Here is a 20,690-nt window from a genome sequence, read left to right on the forward strand (position 1 = left end):
CAAAAAATGTACTCGAATTTAATAATGTTACCAAACAATCCAGGGACTAAAGTAAGGATTTTTTTCGGTGTAGCCACATCTTGTCAGGGGCCCATGTTTTTGCTCTCAAGGGGCCAAATATAATTTTTAAAACCAAACTTCTCAGGCGAATAAAGGAGTAGTCAAGTCACAGACTTTATTTCAATTATGTTCCTTAACTGGGATCACTGGTTTTAAGATTTGACACTAAAAACAAAACGTTGTTCCTAACTTATGCTAAGAGGCTTTTTTAGCGAACTCGATTCCAGAACTCGCCTCCGGCTCGTGCTGGAAACCTCTCATTCGCTAAAAAAACCTCTTAGCATGCGTTAGAAAAAATACTGTTTTGAATTTGATGGAAAATGTCGTTGGCTCAATGCGAAGTCATTTTAGGATTCATTTTAATTTTTAAAATTTTCTCAAGTTTCTTAATTTTTTTTGAAGAAAAAGAAATCGCGAGCGGAGCGAGCGAATTTTTTGTTACATACACGGAATTTTGAAAACCGACACATTTTCTGTTTCTTTGTTTTACTTGAGTTTCTGATTTCTCCATATAAAAATACACGCAAAAATCACAAAAAACCAGTAAACCACGAAACAGAAAATGTGTCGCTTTTCAAAATTCCGCGAGTGTAACACTGACCTTTGATGATGCAAAAATAGGCAACTGCACAACTCTTAAAGTGTAAATGAATCTCTGATTTGAGCAAATAATTATTATTTAATGGAAAAATGCGGTGCAGGCAAAATTTTTTTTAAATTCCTTGGTTTGTGCAGCCTACAGGGAATCTTCTGACCAAAAGTAGTTATAATTCATCGGGTTAAACCTAGAGAAGGGATTTGGGTAAAAACGTTTTCGGTAAAACCGGTAATACCGGATCCCAAATACCAGTTTTACTAGCTTGAATACCGGTTTTTTACAGGAATAGAAAAAATTACCATCGTAATTTTCTTGAAAAAATTTCAACGAATGAAAATGAATAACTTTGATAGCCCTTTGCGTTGTGATATTGTAAATTTAAACTTCATCTATTCCTTCCTAGAAATTCTACACTAAGAAGATGTGATCTCCCGCATTCATAGCTGCGGAATGTAAGCGATTATGAACTTTTGGAAAAGTCGAAACCATTGATCTTATCAGTGCCGGACTGGCTCAAAAGAGCCCTTCGGGCGTTGTATGAAGATTTTTTTTCAAAAGGCCATTCGGGAATCGCACTGGATCTTATTTAAACATCTCAAGCGTGTCAAGTCTCAAATTGAAAATCACATGAGATAAACTCTATCGTTAATTTTTGTAAGAAAAAATGAGGACTCAGACCCAATTTGAATTTGTGTAGCTGCTTGAGAGATGTTTTGATTTCATTGAATGTCTATCAATTTTGTATAAACGCTTCTGCAGATTAAATCCACAGATCTTAAATTTAGAATAGGTTAAAGTAATTTAAAAAACACGAAAATATAACAGAATGAAGGTACGCTTCTCCATGGTGTCTGCTATTACCAAAAACCGGTATTGCTCAAATCCTTCCGGTTTCCTTTCCTTAGTTAAACCTTCTTGTGAAGACGTTTTTTTCAGCGCAGCGGGTAACTGATCGGAAAATATTTTTATAGATCTGTATATTATGTCTGCAAACTTGTAGTTAGAATTTTGGCGTGGTTATTCAAACTTTCGAACTCATGACCGCTGATGGTGTCGCATTCTGCGTCTGAACTCAACAAATTTAACCAATGATTCGGTTTTTGTCTTTAAAGTTATTTTATTTTATAATATTTTATAATATTTTCTTGAAAATGGTTTGATTTCCTCAACAATTGCCATTTGTGACGCAAATTTTGTTGGTAATTTATTGGTTAAATTTGTTGAGTTCAGTCGAAGCATAAATTGCATGGTGATTGGAGCCATAGGGGAAGTCAAATGCTGTAAATATGCTCCTCAGTTAGAAAAACTGTTTCGCCATATGATACAGTGAAATTTCTGTGGTGGCAAACGTCGACGGCAGTGTCGCCACTTTGAGGGCCACTGTCGCCAATTGCCTACACACTTGTTCCTTACTTTAGTCCCTGAAACAATCATTCAAAATTTCACAAATTTATTGAACGAAAAAAAAATCTGTCGCTTGGCTAGACGAAGTGAGTGGAATATAAGATTATCGTCACTCTGCGGAAAGCAGAGAATAACCATTCAAGTGTATATTACACACAACGAGCGAGCGCCAGCGAGAATGGTTATTCGAGGCCAGTGCCGGACTGGCTCCAAAAAGCAGGGACTAAAGTAAGGAACAAGTGTGTAGGCAATTGGCGACAGTGGCCCTCAAAGTGGCGACACTGCCGTCGACGTTTGCCACCACAGAAATTTCACTGTATCATATGGCGAAACAGTTTTTCTAACTGAGGAGCATATTTACAGCATTTGACTTCCCCTATGGCTCCAATCACCATGCAATTTATGCTTCGACTGAACTCAACAAATTTAACCAATAAATTACCAACAAAATTTGCGTCACAAATGGCAATTGTTGAGGAAATCAAACCATTTTCAAGAAAATATTATAAAATATTATAAAATAAAATAACTTTAAAGACAAAAACCGAATCATTGGTTAAATTTGTTGAGTTCAGACGCAGAATGCGACACCATCAGCGGTCATGAGTTCGAAAGTTTGAATAACCACGCCAAAATTCTAACTACAAGTTTGCAGACATAATATACAGATCTATAAAAATATTTTCCGATCAGTTACCCGCTGCGCTGAAAAAAACGTCTTCACAAGAAGGTTTAACTAAGGAAAGGAAACCGGAAGGATTTGAGCAATACCGGTTTTTGGTAATAGCAGACACCATGGAGAAGCGTACCTTCATTCTGTTATATTTTCGTGTTTTTTAAATTACTTTAACCTATTCTAAATTTAAGATCTGTGGATTTAATCTGCAGAAGCGTTTATACAAAATTGATAGACATTCAATGAAATCAAAACATCTCTCAAGCAGCTACACAAATTCAAATTGGGTCTGAGTCCTCATTTTTTCTTACAAAAATTAACGATAGAGTTTATCTCATGTGATTTTCAATTTGAGACTTGACACGCTTGAGATGTTTAAATAAGATCCAGTGCGATTCCCGAATGGCCTTTTGAAAAAAAATCTTCATACAACGCCCGAAGGGCTCTTTTGAGCCAGTCCGGCACTGATAAGATCAATGGTTTCGACTTTTCCAAAAGTTCATAATCGCTTACATTCCGCAGCTATGAATGCGGGAGATCACATCTTCTTAGTGTAGAATTTCTAGGAAGGAATAGATGAAGTTTAAATTTACAATATCACAACGCAAAGGGCTATCAAAGTTATTCATTTTCATTCGTTGAAATTTTTTCAAGAAAATTACGATGGTAATTTTTTCTATTCCTGTAAAAAACCGGTATTCAAGCTAGTAAAACTGGTATTTGGGATCCGGTATTACCGGTTTTACCGAAAACGTTTTTACCCAAATCCCTTCTCTAGGTTTAACCCGATGAATTATAACTACTTTTGGTCAGAAGATTCCCTGTAGGCTGCACAAACCAAGGAATTTAAAAAAAATTTTGCCTGCACCGCATTTTTCCATTAAATAATAATTATTTGCTCAAATCAGAGATTCATTTACACTTTAAGAGTTGTGCAGTTGCCTATTTTTGCATCATCAAAGGTCAGTGTTACACTCGCGGAATTTTGAAAAGCGACACATTTTCTGTTTCGTGGTTTACTGGTTTTTTGTGATTTTTGCGTGTATTTTTATATGGAGAAATCAGAAACTCAAGTAAAACAAAGAAACAGAAAATGTGTCGGTTTTCAAAATTCCGTGTATGTAACAAAAAATTCGCTCGCTCCGCTCGCGATTTCTTTTTCTTCAAAAAAAATTAAGAAACTTGAGAAAATTTTAAAAATTAAAATGAATCCTAAAATGACTTCGCATTGAGCCAACGACATTTTCCATCAAATTCAAAACAGTATTTTTTCTAACGCATGCTAAGAGGTTTTTTTAGCGAATGAGAGGTTTCCAGCACGAGCCGGAGGCGAGTTCTGGAATCGAGTTCGCTAAAAAAGCCTCTTAGCATAAGTTAGGAACAACGTTTTGTTTTTAGTGTCAAATCTTAAAACCAGTGATCCCAGTTAAGGAACATAATTGAAATAAAGTCTGTGACTACTCCTTTATTCGCCTGAGAAGTTTGGTTTTAAAAATTATATTTGGCCCCTTGAGAGCAAAAACATGGGCCCCTGACAAGATGTGGCTACACCGAAAAAAATCCTTACTTTAGTCCCTGCCAAAAAGCCCTTCGGGGAAAAGTTCCAAAAGCCCAACTTTTCGGGGGACCATTTCGTACTAGGCCCATGGGACTCTGAGTTTTATAAGCTCTAGGAAATATTCTTTAGTTCGATTTCATTTAAAAATTAAGTAATTACGAGGACATTCGACATTGAAATACTGATTGATTCTTGAAAAAATGTTTAAGATAACTATTCTATTACCAATCTATTTAATTATTTTGACGTTCATGCAAATAATTTCACATTATCGCCAATGTTTAATTCAAATGTTAATTCATTCTACGAACATTGACCGTAATGCCTGGAGGTGTTGTTGTACAGATATGAAAGAAGGATCGATTTTCTTATTTTTCGTTAATAGAAATTAGAGCTTTTAATTATTTGAAAACTCAAGTACTCAAGGTCGCAAAGCAATCTGAAACGACCTGATGGTCCAGGGCCAACCACACTAATATATATACTGAATTAAAAGTAACAAAAAAATAAAAGAAACAATTGTTGTCGATGTTTCGAAAATAGCAAATTATTCATTTGTGGCATTATTATGTTTTAAGTTGATACATATATTTCGCCTACGACAATCACGGCTACAATAAATTAAGTACAATGTGTTTCAATATTTTCATACTGCAACCTTGCACCAGGACAATATACTCCCTTTTATGACCTGTGCAATGTTAAGTACTTGCTTGAGAATTTCAAAATTGTTCGAAAACAGACTGTAAACTAGTATCTTTAAATTGTGCCGTATCCTCAGTATTCTAGTTACCAGAAATATATTCAGACAAAATCCAGGAAATAAAGCCTCGAAAAGAAAAAATTTAAAAACGATCAAAAATATATATAAATTAGGAAAAGACGTAGGACATAGGAAATAATTTAGGAAATCATAACCAAAATAATATTATTTAAAAATTTTAGTTTCAGCAAATGGATGGTAATAATCGAACGTTATTAGTTTTGGGTTGAGCGTTAAAAATAATTCCATTTACCAATATTTCCATCTGATTGGTACCAATTTGATGATAATAACGGTAGCGAGAATTAAAATATTTGTAAAAGGAAAAATTCCAATGGTCGTCGATCAAAAAATATTGGTCGAATATAATTTCCTTTCAGCAAATCACTCATTCAAATAAGAAAATTTGAAAATTTGATTCACAGCTAAAGTATAATAGAATTTGAAAATACTAGTTTTAGAGCACCAATTACATAGCCAAAATAAAAAATTCATTAGGCTCATTCCGGATGTGTGATTCACTGGAACTACAATTTTGGCTGTGTGATTTTCTGAAATTGCAATTTTCGATTTTCCCTACTTCGGCTATGTGATTTCCTTTTTTTCAAATTCCTTATTTGTCGGTGTTATTTCCGAAAACTAACATTTTTAAATTTTTTTAGTTTTGGCAGTGATTTTCTTTATTACGAAACGTTTTTGTGGTGTGACTCAGCTAACGACAAAAACTTCCAATATAGTGATTTAGAACTACAATTTATTTATGTGTGATTTCCAAAAACTATAATTTTCAAATGTCGAAGAATGTGGAAAAAGTACTGAATCTCTAAATTAAAAAAAAAAACTAACAAAAAATTTATGTTTTTGAGTGACTTTAGCTAATTTGAGACCAAGTCCTGGGAGATGTATTTCGGTAGAGGGTTTAGCCAAAAAAAGCGTAGAACTCTGTTAAAAAACTTTTTTCTCACAAAAAATTCTATTGGCTTGGGTGGCTTTTGAAGTTTGGTTTGTGTGGATCAAAATCATTTTTTGCGATATTTTTGCCGGTAAATGAGATTAAAATTGAAATATAGTGAAAAATGGCTTGACCTCGTTAACACATCAAAACTTCCATAAATTTTCGCGCCCCAAAATGTAACAGCAAATTCTTAAACAAATTAATTTAGGTTCAACGTAACTAGGAAATATTGTGAGCTTCATTGGAGTTGATATAATAAAGCAAATAAATATTAAATTTAAATCGCTCTCACATTTTTCGAAACATAAGTAATCCAACTTCCACTATTGCGCCGAAATTAACAGATTTCACGACTATTTGGTAAAAGTTTTCCAAACGAGGCGTTTGAAATTTCGCAATGTTAGGTGGGGGCTAGTCGGGTTATCACCCGAACGCTACTGGTTTTTTAAACAAAACGTTTTAAGATTTTGAGCGCAATCAATTTTTAAACGAAAACTTTCACACTTTTCAATCGAGTCGAGTTTTTCAAACGAAATGTTACATACTTTTCAATTTTAGGTCCAGTTAAATAATCATCCTAGCGCAAATAGTTTTCCAAACGGAACGTTTCCAACTTTTTAATGTTAGGTCCACTCACCAGTCGGGTAATCACCCGCAAATAGTATTTCAAACAGAATGTTTTAATTTTTTCGATGTTAGGCCTAGTCGGGTAATCACCCGAGCGCAAATAGTTTTTCAAACGAAATGTTACAAACTTATTTCTAAATAATAATTTTTTAAGATGTCGCTTCTTCATTCTTAATGTAAAAATTCTGAAAAAGCCCATTCGGGACTTGGCCCGAGTCAGGCAAAAGGCCCTTCGGGATCGCACCGAATTCCCATAGGGCCAGTCCGGCACTGTTCGAGGCTCTCGCAGAGTGACGAATTATTTTATTGTAATAGTGTTGATATGTCGAACTCACCAACTAACTGATGCTACACATACCTATGTACAAGAATTCGTGTAGCACTTACTTCAATTCATGAAGCATCTACTTCAATTTATCCATCTAGACAGCGGAATTTATACTGACAGTAATTACTCATTTACCCTCTCAAATACAATCAAAGAAAAGTCAATAAGTACCGGCTTATCAACACGTATACGGTGTTTAAGTAGAGCGAGATGAAAAATCAACTCGGGGTCTGCTGTCATCGATAATACAAAAGAATCTGACATCAGACCCAGAGAAGGAACAATAGGTTGTCATTTCGCCATCTCTCTCACTTAAACACTCTATACAATAAAATATATTGCCCAGCAATGACTCGATAAGTTTTTATTTTTAATTAAATATGGTTTCGCTATTCAAAATTGGAGCTTTGAGAAAATTATTATTGCGCTGAATAATTGCGAAGAAATTGCGACGGCTCTCTTTTCTCTCAATTTATTTCATCCGTCAAAATTTTGTAAACATTAACCTAAATTGACTCGTGCTTAATTAAAACTTGAAATTTTGTTAAATATGGCTCAAATTTTGACGAACGTTACCAATAAACACGCCTCAGATGAAGTTAAGTGGTATGCTCTATATGCATACTACTTTTTGGGGCGAAGCAAGACCCAAATTTCGCAGACATACCACAAAAGTGTCTCCACAGTTACAAATTGGATATCCTACTACGAGAATACCGGCACTGTTGTTCATCCATCAAGAATTGGAATACCAAGAAAGTTCGACGAGGATAAACGGCAATGGCTGATGAATTTATACTACGAAAACCCCGTGCTCTACCTCGACGAAGCTAAGTACCAGTTTCAGCTTCAGTTCAACATCAGCATTTCGACATCACATATTTGCCGGATCCTTCATGACAATAATATGTCATGGAAAACTTTAGAGCGAAGGGCCATCCAAATCAAGGATTCGCAAATCTTCCGATTCATGGCTGAATTGGATTGTATCAATTGGGACTACAGCAGTTTGGTTTTTCTCGACGAGGTTGCAGTTGACAGCCAAGGTCTTATACGAACGAAAGGGTATGGTGTTGTGGGCGAAAAACTTATTTATAGAGGCGAGTTCAACAGAAAGCCGCGAATGTCAATATTGACATTCTTAGGACAGAACGGAATTTTCGATACTTACGTGACGGAGGGGACATTCAACCGATTGAAATTTTTTGACAATTGCAGGGATTTTGCACTTTCCGGAAGTTGTCAAAAATACCCCGGTTTCAATTCGGTATGGATATTGGATGGTGCGAAGATTCATTGCCACCCCAGTATCATTCGTTATTTACGATCGATTGGAATAATTCCTATATTCTTACCCGCATACACCCCGTTCTTCAATCCGATAGAGTACGTGTTCGGCTATATAAAAAAACATTTGAAACGCAAACATGCTGGAAGTAGAAACAATATGGAGATCTTGGTGAACGAGGAATTCACAGTAATGAGAAAGTTTCCGTGCACGAAAATATTCAAAAAATGTGGATACGTGATGAACGGAAAATTTGACCCGGAAGTCGCTTACCAGCAGAATGTAAAGGATTTCGGTTTCGGGAAAGTGAAAAAGTGATCTGGAAAAGTACTATATAAAAGGCGCAATAACCCACCGATTCTCATTTCATTTTTAGCCTTCTGCACCTCAACATCAGATTTTTAGCAATTGCGTTGTATTCAGTTCAATCGTATTTACATTAAATGTAATATTTACATGGTCCCAATAGTAATTCAGTGATATGATGACCGATATGAAAATAAACGAACATTCAATTGTGGTCGCAATCTTCCATATCCGTTATTTGTCTTTCCTCCTGCAAACTCACCGCGGTAACTTCGACGTCCAATTGGCCTCCCATTGAATGCACCAATGATCTGTTCGCTGTCAACATATCTTCAGTGGCATTTAATCTGATTTCATACAGATCGAGCATTCTGTTGACATCTTCTTTCATCTTAGTAAATTCCTGCCGCAAAGTTTTGACATTTTCCAAATACAGGTCATTCAGATTGCCAGCAACCTGTAACCCATGTTGGGTTGAACGCATACGTTCGGTTTCGGATGTTGGGACGGAACGAAATAAATGGACCAAATGAGCAGGTGGCAGTTCGTTTACCATTGATTGATGTCGGTTCGCTGGAGCCGAATGTATTGCGTTTGCCCACATGGTCCACGATGACATATTTCCAGACAAGTAGTGCCCATGTATTTCTTTGAGCTGTTTTGCCAATTCGGTCAACATTACCGTACTATGGGCGCCAGCTCTATCTCTGTCGACTGGTTGCAATATAGCCGACGTCATCTTTTGATGTATGCCTTTCGATGAGATAGCTTTGCCATACACATGTACCAAAACATGTACATGCTTGTCTCTCAATTTTCGTATAACGTCAGAGGTCATCTGGCCCACGGAATAGTTTTTCTTGCCAGGTTTATCATGGAATATGATGAACTTGGCGATTTCCTCTCGATCTGGCGTCTCTTTTTCTGCGAAGCGAAAATTGTCTCCGTCGACGACAACCTCTCGCTTAATCCATGGGTTGATCTTAGCCCAGATGACATCCAACACCTGCTGACAGTTATCTCCACCGACCTCTTCCTCAATATCTTCATTCATGGCTTTTTGTCCAATGAATTCTTTTCGCTGGTAAACGGCAATGAATCGGTACAATGATCCAGTATAATCGATTGGTTCTTCGACATCCATCATTGCGAACTGTAAAATATAACGTAAACTGCAACTATGCACACATTTTGATAATTACGTTCACAAACCTTTCCAATTTATAATAATTCGAGTCTAACGCAATAACACAATGTTGCAGTTTGAAATAAAAACAAATTTTTAACTGTCAACTATTTGTGGTAGTGGTACAACTGTTACCATTAACATAAATAGCAAAAGCTACCGTTACCACTCATATTGGTACATTATACGTCGCCGCAATTATATTACGAGAGAGCAGAGAGAATTGTAAACATCCAAATTTGAACATGGATCATAATATCGAACAATGACAGAAAGGTTTCCATTTTTAGTTAATTTTTGTTAGACGAAATTCAGTTTTCGTAAATATGCCTCTTCTCATTTTTATTTGCGTAACTCGGTAGAAAGTTTCTTTTCGCCTGTGGGATTGTAGCATTTATTCCTTGCCTCTCGGACTACAAACCTCTATGCAACGCCAAAGAAAAATAAATGTCTCCCTTGTTACGCAAATAACTATTGTTGGACATTGAGCACTTCCAGCCTACACATTTATATTGAAACATTCGTTATTCGATGCAAATACCAACAAAAGTCCCAGAATCGTTGCGCTACGTGTCGAACGATTCATGAAAATCCATTGTATCTGTAGTGCTTTTGATACCAGCGACTATCGCAGATTGCAGAAAAGCCACTTCAGTAACAATTAAAGCTACAAGAGGTTTGACTTGTGTTTATTTTCGTGTGTCTCCTTTATCTTACCGGAACCTGTTAATCAATTATCAACTTTAATATCGGTTAATTTGACGAGTGAGATGTAATTGATTACTTCCTACGTTCATTGTACAATTTCGAATCCGGTACAGGTGTACGGTGCCTCAGCGCTTAGTTGTCGCAATGTCATTGATGATGCAGTTTGCATTGAAGTAGCAATGGTGTTAAGGCCACAGTGGCTTATTTAAAGGAATTTAAGGACGAAGGCAAGGTAGTGATATAACCAGTTTTGAATATATAAAGTTGGTGCCCGAGCCGAGCCCGAAGGCAATGTTGGTATAAAAAAAAAAGACTTTTCAAGAATCTAATTCTCTTAAGATAGGCTTTGCTTCGGACTATGCTGAGAGTCTTCCCCCATACCTTTTATTCGTTGAATTTAACGAACTCTCAGAAAAATTACTTTGAGAAATAACTCGTTTGTGGGCCTGTTGTTGTGCCGGCTGGATCTGTTTTTGAACTTTATTTATCAGTGATATTCATTTATCGACCATTGAAGCACAAAATATGATTAGATAGACACGTTCTATATTATGTCAATGATTGCGTATCTCAGATTCAGTATATTTTCCGCGATGGAATTGAAATTTTTAAAATTGTTTATTCTGCTACAAGCAGTTTATGGCTCTTTAGCGAATCCGATTGGAGAGGGAACAACAACAGGTCCAACAGGCAGTACATTTCTACCTTGTGGTAGATTTACCTGTCCTCCAGGTACTATTCCAGACCCGGTGAAATGTGTTTGCCATACAACTACTGTGACAACTACAACTCAGCGACCTTGTTGGAGATTCACCTGTCGGCCTGGCTATGTTCAAGATCCGTGGCTTTGTGTCTGTCATCCAGTTACAACAATACGACCACCTTGCGGTAGATTTACCTGTCCACCTGGTTATATTGAAGATCCGGTGAACTGTGTCTGCAATCCTGTCAAATCATCAATACCTTTTTAAAGTGTAATTATATGTGAAACATTTGTCGGCACTTTGTCGGGATTAAAATAAATCAAGAAAGAGAGATTGTCCTTGTTCCTTTGTGGTACCTTAGCGTCATTCGCATTGCTCGATCCTGAAGTTTCTGCAAACGAAAAGAGAGTATGCGCAGTATTCAAAGTGTGGTGCGATTATAGATTGAGAATTTAGCCTTTTCGTTTCGAGTCCACCTGAATCGAGCTGTAATCAGAAACAGTTCTAGTCACTTTGATTCGTAGTGTAATTGGTAAGTTAATGGAAGAAGGATGCATTGTTGAAGACACTACGAGGACTAGAATAATCTTTATCGCCCAAAACCACTTACAGTGGAGGTCAGGGCCGGATTAACGTTTCCAGCGCCATGGGCCAAGTGATAATTTAGCGCCAATACCAAAATTTAAATTTTTGACGGATATTGTGTTTTTGTATTCCCTCAAATTGGTTCATGATCAGGCCTCACATGCAACATTAAGCCACCTTATTAAGGAATTTAGTAGGATTTCGAGCAAAAGTAAGAAGAAAATTAGAAATTTTTAAGTTCTAATTGATAATGATGATAAAAAAGGGAAAAATTAGAAGTTTTCGATCTAAAATTTTCAAACAAACAAATGAAAAATGTTAACTTGAATGAAAATCACAAATTTCTAAACAGTAAAAACGCCTAATTGTACAATCCATTCGGACGATAATAATTTCGTAATGAAGTGAAGTACAACCAATTGACAAATTTATTGGTTACTAAACTTAGAATAACCGAGGAACATATAGAAGGGCGACCACTTAACATTTTTTAAATTCTAACTTACAGTGAACGACATCTCAAATGTCTCACTGTCATTTTTTTCAGAGAATGTCATTGTGAATTTCCAATGACACAATCAAATTCTCAGAAAAATTTGACAGTGAGACATTTGAGATGTCGTTCACTGTAGTCATTTTCGTTGCTTTTCCATGCCATTCGATTTTTCTATGGAATAAAATAATTTTTTCGACTTTTTCTTATAAAATATTTTTTTTGGTGAGAATGTAGCGTCAAAAATGCCTATCATCAGACAGAGTGTTTTTGATTGTTGAGGTTGAGAACGAGTCATCTCAGTGTAAAGAATTAGGCTGCATCTGTGTGGAGGACAAGTATGCTTTCGAGAATAATTTTGCAGTTGAGCCTTTCTTGGAAGGATGGAACCAACCTTTAATGCCGAAATGCATTGTTTTTCACTGAAAAATTTAGGTTTGTGTGGTGAAGTAATAATTCTAGAAAACACAATTGTCATCGAAAACTTTCTCAGTTCGCGGTTTGGATTTTTCGAATTGGACTGCTTTGCAACGCAAATCTGTATTTTTTGGCCAAGTGTAACGTCAAGCATAGGGACAGCTGGCAAATAGAGTGATATTTTGTATGAAAATTTTCGTCCCAATTTTTTTACAGTGCCATAAATTAGTTTGCTACACTCACGGTGCGGTTGAACAACTTTTTTTGACAAGTTCGTAAACATTGGGTTTCTCGTCGGGAAATTGTTTTTGGGAACCAAACAAAACTTTTTTGTTCTGGCTCAAAATCGGCTGCTTGTGCATGTTCGAAAAAAGTGATAAAAACGACGTTTCTCCATACATTTTCCTTGTGTTGCTGAAAGTGACGAAAAAAAATTGTTGCGTACGAACGCTTTCTTTTTATCGATAGATAACATCATTTTAAGCAAAAAATTGTTCTACGGCATGCCTCCAAAAGTCGTAGTTTTTTTATATCACTAATTCTGTCAGCAATTTTTGTAGAATTCGGTACTTCATTTGAGCGATATAGAAAAACGATTTCCCGACGAGTAACCTAATGTTTACGAACTTGTAAAAAAAAAGTTGTTCAGTCGCACCGTGCACTGTTCACTTTCAGTTCTACCTCACTCATCCTTGGAAGTACGTTTGCCAAGCAGATACTTTGACACCAAATGATGGTTCTGACTGTTTTATTTTTCTTCAAATGTTACTCGAATATTTTCGAAAGTTTACTTGTTTTCCTCATAAATGTTGACTGGGGTTTTACACAACAACGATTCATCTCAACATATATAGCTTCACGTCGAAACAATACTTTGCGGAGGACATAATTTAGATGAATTTGAATGTTAACATTAGGCTCTGTGGTCTGAACTTCTACCATATACATTTTGATTGCGAGTTTGTGACAGACTGACCAAAATTTCGATTATACTCAGGAAGAACCCAATGTTTTCTCACATTTGAGCATAACGAATTTGTACACAAAAGAACAATTTTCTGTCATCATGATTAAAATTCCAGCGCCACTTTTTTCCAGCGCCAGTGGGCCGGGCCCCCCCCCCCCCAAGCCCATATGGTTAACCCGGCTCTGGTGGAGGTGTGACGCAAGTCCTGTTATCCACTTACAAAAGAACTGATATCGGTGTAGGTGACGCTTACAGATTCGACACGCAAAAAGATATGCGTCACAAATGGCAGCTGATGTGGAATATACGCGAAAGTTTAACAAAAATTTTACCCGAAAAACACACCAATTCTGGTGATTTTGCATAACAAACTTTCGTATATATATCTACGTGACCTCCCAATGTTTACAGCCATGGTTTTTATGTGGGTGGAAGAACAAGGTTCGGAAATAAAATTTCTCTACGCTGCGTCATACTACCTCGTATTAGCACTGAATTAACCGTTGACGATTGTTGACAACAAATCACGACAGACTAAAGTAAACTAGTATAAGCAGTAGCGCTTGATTTGACTAGGGACTTGAATTATCTAGTAGTCTTCTATTTTGCGAATAAAATTAATTCAATTTACGCCAGCGTTCCGTTCATTTGAGTTCGTTTTCATTCAATGTATTAGGTCCATTATTTGACGTTTGAAAGATGAACCGGTCCTGCCTGGTCTATTTTACTTTGCCATGCAACAAATCTTTTATCTTTTGTCTTTACAATAGATGCACAGAGCCTACTGTCATTTCATAAGTCCCCGAATATTTGCTCTTGTACACGTTGTAGTGTCCAAAAAATGTCCAAGGTATCTATCGGATAGGATAAGTCATGTTTTACCAACCAATATGCGTTACCTCCTAATAAAAAAAAACTTGAATGTGTTCAACAGTAGCGGTTATCAACGTGTTAAAAACAATAATAGAAAACCCACTAGAAACCAGTGGTGATCAAGACTAAGTTTTCATTTCACCGCAGAAATTCTCGATGGTTGTGCAACACCGCAAAACATAGCCTCTGATCAATCACAACTCCTGATTTGAGAATTCATGTCGGTGTATCCAGTTCCACCTATTCACAGCAATCATACGTAATGCAAGTAAAAAGAGGAAGTATAAAAAACGAAAAGACCATGGACGTCCAAAACACAGAGGATGGAGGGTACAGTACAGTCATTTCGTTTCGGCCGATACGATTCTTGCAACACAGATAACACCGAGTTTATCGATCCTATTTTTCGATTCGACTAAAAAAAGTTAATTTCATCAAATTGAAACAATTTTTCTTTTATTGTTTTCCGATTTTCTCTTATTTTATGCATAACATTGATTACGGCTCAAGCAACGACAATCGTTAAACGGTGGAAATCCATAGTTGACACAATATCCACCCGAGCTATAACATCCACCGTCGCTGCATCCTCCAAATCCGATTGAATTACACTTGGCCGCATCAGCAAACGGAGTCCAATCGGGATACAAAGTCAACAGCAAAGCGAATAGAAAGAAAATTCTCATTTTAACGGTCTGGACGAGTAGAAGAAATTATTTTCTTTTTGAGGAGAAATTTATTAATATTTTTAAAGCGAAACTGTTTAACTTGATGGAGATGATTGTACAAAATATAGTTCAGTTATAGAGAGCGCCGAAGGGCCGAATTGGTACTCTTTCCACGACCAAATGTTCAATTATGAAATGAATTTTGTTTCCTTAACATTGACTCGGTCGGAAATACATTTTCATTATTTTGATGTCTGCGCTAGAAACTATTTTTATGGCGAATGGATATTTGTGTTATAGTCAGAGGGCGTGAAGTCCTTTTTTCAAAATATCAAAAATACAATTCGTGACGGAAGCATAATTTATTGATGTTCTAAACTTGACTCTGCTCTCGCAATTAAAACATTTTGGCGACGTCGTCAGTTTCTATTAAGAGTGATGTCGCCAAAACATCGAACAAAATCAGACCACGAATATTATTGAGTTATACCTCATTCGATTCGTTGAACTGTCCTTGGATCAGTTTCACTGCAAAGGTTTGGAGCGACTTTAGTGGAAGTCTTCCCTAAATCAACGAAATTTTATCGTTCTTTTTTGCTTTTTTAAAGTTTTTTGTGAATTTTTTATTGCTGATAAGAGTGAGATCAACTAAAATAAAGGGTTCCTCGATGTATCCACGTTGGTAACGTACTCGTTCGAAATTCTTGTGACGAACTTGCTGAACACCTCCTGCTCAATTTAACTTTAATCTCCTCGACTACAATTTGTTTGTTTATTTAATTTGAATATTTAAAAACTTATGGCGGAATTTAATTGCCGCTTCCCATATTGCCTCTGTTGACTTTACTAAACGTGGATGTCTTTATTAAACTAAATTGTGCGAAATATGTCAAACTTGAATAATTTGCTTCTATTTGTCCAAGTGTATGGGATGTTTCCCAAGGTAACGATCGACTACAATATGCGTCGCAAAAACTTCACATATTTTGAACGCAAAATATATTCTATTTTGATTCTGTAGTCTTCACATCAAATTTTGTTATCCTTACAAGCTTCTGCAACCTATAAAGTAATATTACAGAAAGTTAGTCACAAAATCGAGAGATATTTTAACCCTAAAACGAGCCATCAGAACAGTCGGAGCGTTTGCTGCGACTGAGCCCCGTACAAACCCGTATATCTATTGCGTATGTGACCCTAGTGCGTCTGTCACCCTACTTTGACCGTAAGCCTATTGCGCCGGTTAATGTAGTTAAAGTAAAATTATTATGTAATGTGTACATCTTAAAAATTGCGCATAGCGCAATTACGAAGCCCCGTACGACGTTCCTTTCAAATGAAACAAAAATTTCAAATCGCCCTAAAATTTTAATTTTTTGTGTATAAATACACATAGGGCCTAGTATCGGCCTCAGTCCGAGGACCCAAATTATAATTTTTTTTCAACTACATTCTATTCGGCCTTTGATTACCTTCCAAATGAAACCAAAATTACGAAAAACGGATGAAATTTGCTCGAGTTATATGTAAAATACACATAGGGCCCTAGTAGCGGCTTAGTCCAAGGACCCACATTTTTTTTTTCAACAACTTTCTATTCGGCCTTTGATTACCTTCCAAATCAAACAAAAATTACAAAAAACGAATGAAATTTACTCGAGTTGTATGTAAAATACACATAGGGCCCTAGTACCGGCCTTAGTCCGAGCACCCAAATTTACTTTTTTTTCAACAACATTCTATTCGGCCATTGATTACCTTCCAAATCAAACAAAAATTACAAAAAACGAATGAAATTTACTCGAGTTATATGTAAAATACACATAGGGCCCTAGTAGCGGCCTAAGGCCAAAGACTCAAATTTAATTTTTTTTCAACAACACTCTATTCGGCCTTCGATTACCTTCCAAATGAAACAAAAATTACGAAAAACGAATGAAATTTACTCGAGTTCTATGTAAAATACACATAGGGCCCTAGTAGTGGCCTTAGTCCAAGGACCCAAATTTAATTTTTTTTCAACAACATTCTATTCGGCCTTTGATTACCTTCCAAATGGAACAAAAATTACGAAAAATGGATGAAATTTACTAGAGTTCTATGAAAAATACACATAGGGCCCTAGTAGCATTTCACTTCTAAGGCCCTAACTCACGGTCCACTCACCCGATTTTAAAAAACGTTTTTTTCCTGGATTGGTATTGACAATACCTATCATTTGCCGTGTCATTTACATTTCCATCGTTTATTTTGCCATAAATATCACCAAAAGACCTTAAATCACTTAGGTGGCCCTAACTCACGAAAGACCGACCCGAATATGCCCATCTTCGAACTTAGCCTCACTATTTCGACTATCTTTCAGGGAAAAAAAAATTTTTGAAATCGGATTTGATTTACTTAAGATATCGACGTGACGGACAGACAGACGGACAGACAAAATTTTTATTGCGGATTCGTCATCTATGAACATAGGCAAACACTTTGCCCTTACCGTCTGCTTCGAATTCCATCAATTACACACGGCATCGTAATCCTATAAGCCCCTTTGTACTTCGTACGGGGCTAAAAACATCACACGGCGCGTCGACATGTCTGGAGGACTTTCTGGGCATGTAGCCAAATCATAGGAAACATTCAGAAATATCGTTTCGTTAGTCTAACATTAATAATAAATCTCACTTAAAGCATTTGAATTCGGAAGGATACTTTGAACAAAACTTTCATTTCCCCTTTGAATTGCCAAAGAAATTCGTTGAATTAGGAAATTCTTTGAGCGGCGATCTCCAGTCGTTTCTAGCATTAAGAGTTTGAAATTTAAATTTAAATTTCTTGGTAACTTACACACACGGAATTTTGAAAACCGACACATTTTCTGTTTCTGTGTTTTACTTGAGTTTCTGATTTCTCCATATAAAAATGCATGCAAAATTCACAAAAAACCAGTAAACCACGAAACAGAAAATGTGTCGGTTTTCAAAATTCCGCGAGTGTATATCGAATCACTGGTTGCTGAAAATAAATGTTTTGTTCTGCTTTGTCAGGGTCTGTTTCCTTTCTGTAAAACTTTCACTACCTCGGGCCTGTTGGAGTAGGCAAAGTTTCTACGAGAGTAGGCCATTGCAAATTGTAAAATAATTTTCATCACTTCAATAAAAGCTATTGTACATTCAAGTCGACATTCTGTTTGCTCTGTAAATTAGTGATCCCCGGAATACCAGATTCCAATAGGTTATGGGCCCAGGACGTATACACAAACTTTACGGATGCTTAAAAACAAAAATGGAGAAAGTGAAAATTGGAAAACTGAACGGATGCAATTATCAAATTTGGAAATACAAGATGGAGCTTTTATTGACGAAAGAGAAGCTGTGGGACATCGTTACGGACGATTTACCGGATGCCGCAGCACGAATCAATGCATCGAACAAACGAAATGGTAGGGCGAAAGCTTTCACCGGACTTTCTGTAGAGGACAATGAGTTGGGACACATACGGAAGGACGTGACTGCTAAAGCTGCTTGGGATGCTTTGAAGAACTACCATGTGAAGTCAACTTTGACGAATAAAGTTTTCTTACTGAAACGTTTGTGTCGTATGCAAATGAGTGACAATGGTAATATGGAAGATCATGTGAACGTGATAATGGATGTCGTGAATCAGTTGGAAGCGTTGGGCGAGAAGCTGAAGGATGATTTGGTCGTTGCATTGCTGCTGTGTAGCTTGCCGGATAGCTACGATACTTTGATCATCGCTCTCAAAAGACGCGCTGATGCAGACATAACGTTGGGCATAGTCAAAGCGAAATTGATTAGTGAGTACAAACGGCGAACGGAAAGCAAAAGTACTACTAGTTCAATGGAAAAGGTATTAAAGGTGTCACGAAAAACAACGGTGGTTTGTTACAAGTGTAACAAATCAGGTCACTTCCAACGAAATTGTCCGTTGCACGGAAACGGTCAAGAAAGCAATGGGGCAAATAAAGTCACACCAGTGGAAGCTGCTAAAACGATTTCTGGAAGAAAGAACGTGCAGGTTTCTGGTAAAAGCGACGATGATGTGGAAGTTAACTATTGTTTCAAGATATCTGAACCAATCGAACGATTTGATGCGGTCAAAGAACGTTGTTTGACGGTGCGGAAATCGATCAAGAAAGTCAACGGAAATTGGTATATCGATTCAGGAGTTACTTCTCACATGTCAAATTCTCTGGATTTCTTCATTGATATTAAGATGAAGAAAGGCATTGTTGAATTGGCTAATGGAAAATCAATTAGCGTCGAAGGAATTGGTGAAGGTATTTTCAATTGTGTCGACAACAATGGGAAAACACGAAAAATTCAAATCAAGAACGTACTGTACGTACCGGAGCTGGAATCAAATTTGCTATCTGTGAAGAAGCTTACAAAATTGGGTTTCAAGGTCGCATTCGACAATAAATTTTGCTCGATATTCAAAGATGGAATCAATGTTGTATCAGGTGTATCCGAAAACAATTTATTCAAGTTGAATATCGAGAGCAACACTTCGGAAGTCGAAAAGAAGGACTTGATGTTTGGTAGAAATGGTCGATTTGGAAATCTTGATCAATCTACTGAATGTGTCCGAAAGGCGGAAGGTGTTAATTCGATCGAATTGCTTGATGACGTCAATAATGATGCTGGATCTCGACGATGTATTCGTGGCCACAAAGAAATGACGACAGAGAAATTTTCAGCTGAAATCATTAAGGAAGTCATTGGTGAATCAAAAACATTAAAAGAAAATTCAATTGGACGAGAAAGAGTGGAATATATCGCTGATCAAATGAAAACGGCGGTTCGTTATTGTGATGTCAGGACGGCATGTATGTATGGAGAACTAGAGCAAGACAATTACAAGTACACGAATCAGCCGGAAAGTTTTGTTGAGAAGGGGAAAGAGCATCTGGTTTGCAAACTAAATAAGTGTTCGTATGGAACCAAACAATCGACTCGTATATGCAACCAGCAAATCAACAAAACTTCGGAGAACATTATGGACGATATCATTATAACGAACATTAACGAAGAAACGATCGATGATGTAGCAAACGAAATGGGAAAAGTTGCTCACAACAATTGGTTGAGTGATTTGAACTATTATTTAGGAGTTCAAAACTTTAGAGACTACAGGTTGGACGATTCGGATGAAAAGGACAAAATGAACTATTGTTTGAAATTAAATCGAAAGTCGAATAGTGGTTACGTATTCAAACTATTTGGTGGTACTTGGACCAGTCATAAACAAATATGCGTTACATTATCATCGACCGAAGTTGGATACATTGCATTGTCTGAATCATGTAAAGAGGCGCTATGGGTGGAAAATTTTCTATTAGTCATTTGCAACATTCAAATCAATGAAAGTTGTTTGAAGGTGCTGGCAAATAAAAAGTCTAGTAAACGAACGAAGCATGCTGAAATCAAATATCATTTTTCTAAGAACTTATGGACAACTTGGAAAATTCGTTTAAAATATTTTCCAACTGAACGTGGCCGACATGTT

At 36.6% G+C, this 20,690-nt stretch overlaps 2 protein-coding genes and 1 long non-coding RNA gene across 3 annotated transcripts in view; 1 reads left to right on the forward strand and 2 right to left on the reverse strand.

Annotated features, from left to right (window-relative positions):
* Positions 1-20,690, forward strand: part of LOC119077315 (fasciclin-2-like) — a 385,563-nt gene that overhangs the window by 267,172 nt on the left and 97,701 nt on the right. The gene's annotated exons all lie outside the window — the stretch shown is intronic.
* On the reverse strand, positions 8,732-9,987 carry LOC119077338. The gene has a single exon (XM_037184523.1). It carries the CDS (start codon positions 9,708-9,710, stop codon positions 8,769-8,771), a length of 942 nt encoding a protein of 313 aa, XP_037040418.1. The 5' UTR covers positions 9,711-9,987; the 3' UTR covers positions 8,732-8,768.
* Positions 14,931-15,384, reverse strand: LOC119077359. The gene is made up of 2 exons (XR_005087782.1): positions 15,265-15,384; positions 14,931-15,191 (listed from the first exon to the last, which is right to left on the reverse strand). It is a non-coding gene; the product is annotated as an uncharacterized LOC119077359 (long non-coding RNA).

The sequence above is a fragment of the Bradysia coprophila genome, unplaced genomic scaffold (genome assembly GCF_014529535.1).
Source record: "Bradysia coprophila strain Holo2 unplaced genomic scaffold, BU_Bcop_v1 contig_235, whole genome shotgun sequence".
NCBI classification, from domain to species: domain Eukaryota; kingdom Metazoa; phylum Arthropoda; class Insecta; order Diptera; family Sciaridae; genus Bradysia; species Bradysia coprophila.

Bases quoted from the DNA above. Each gene is read 5' to 3' on its own strand.
- LOC119077338 (XM_037184523.1), bottom strand. From the start codon at position 9,710: ATGATGGATGTCGAAGAACCAATCGATTATACTGGATCATTGTACCGA.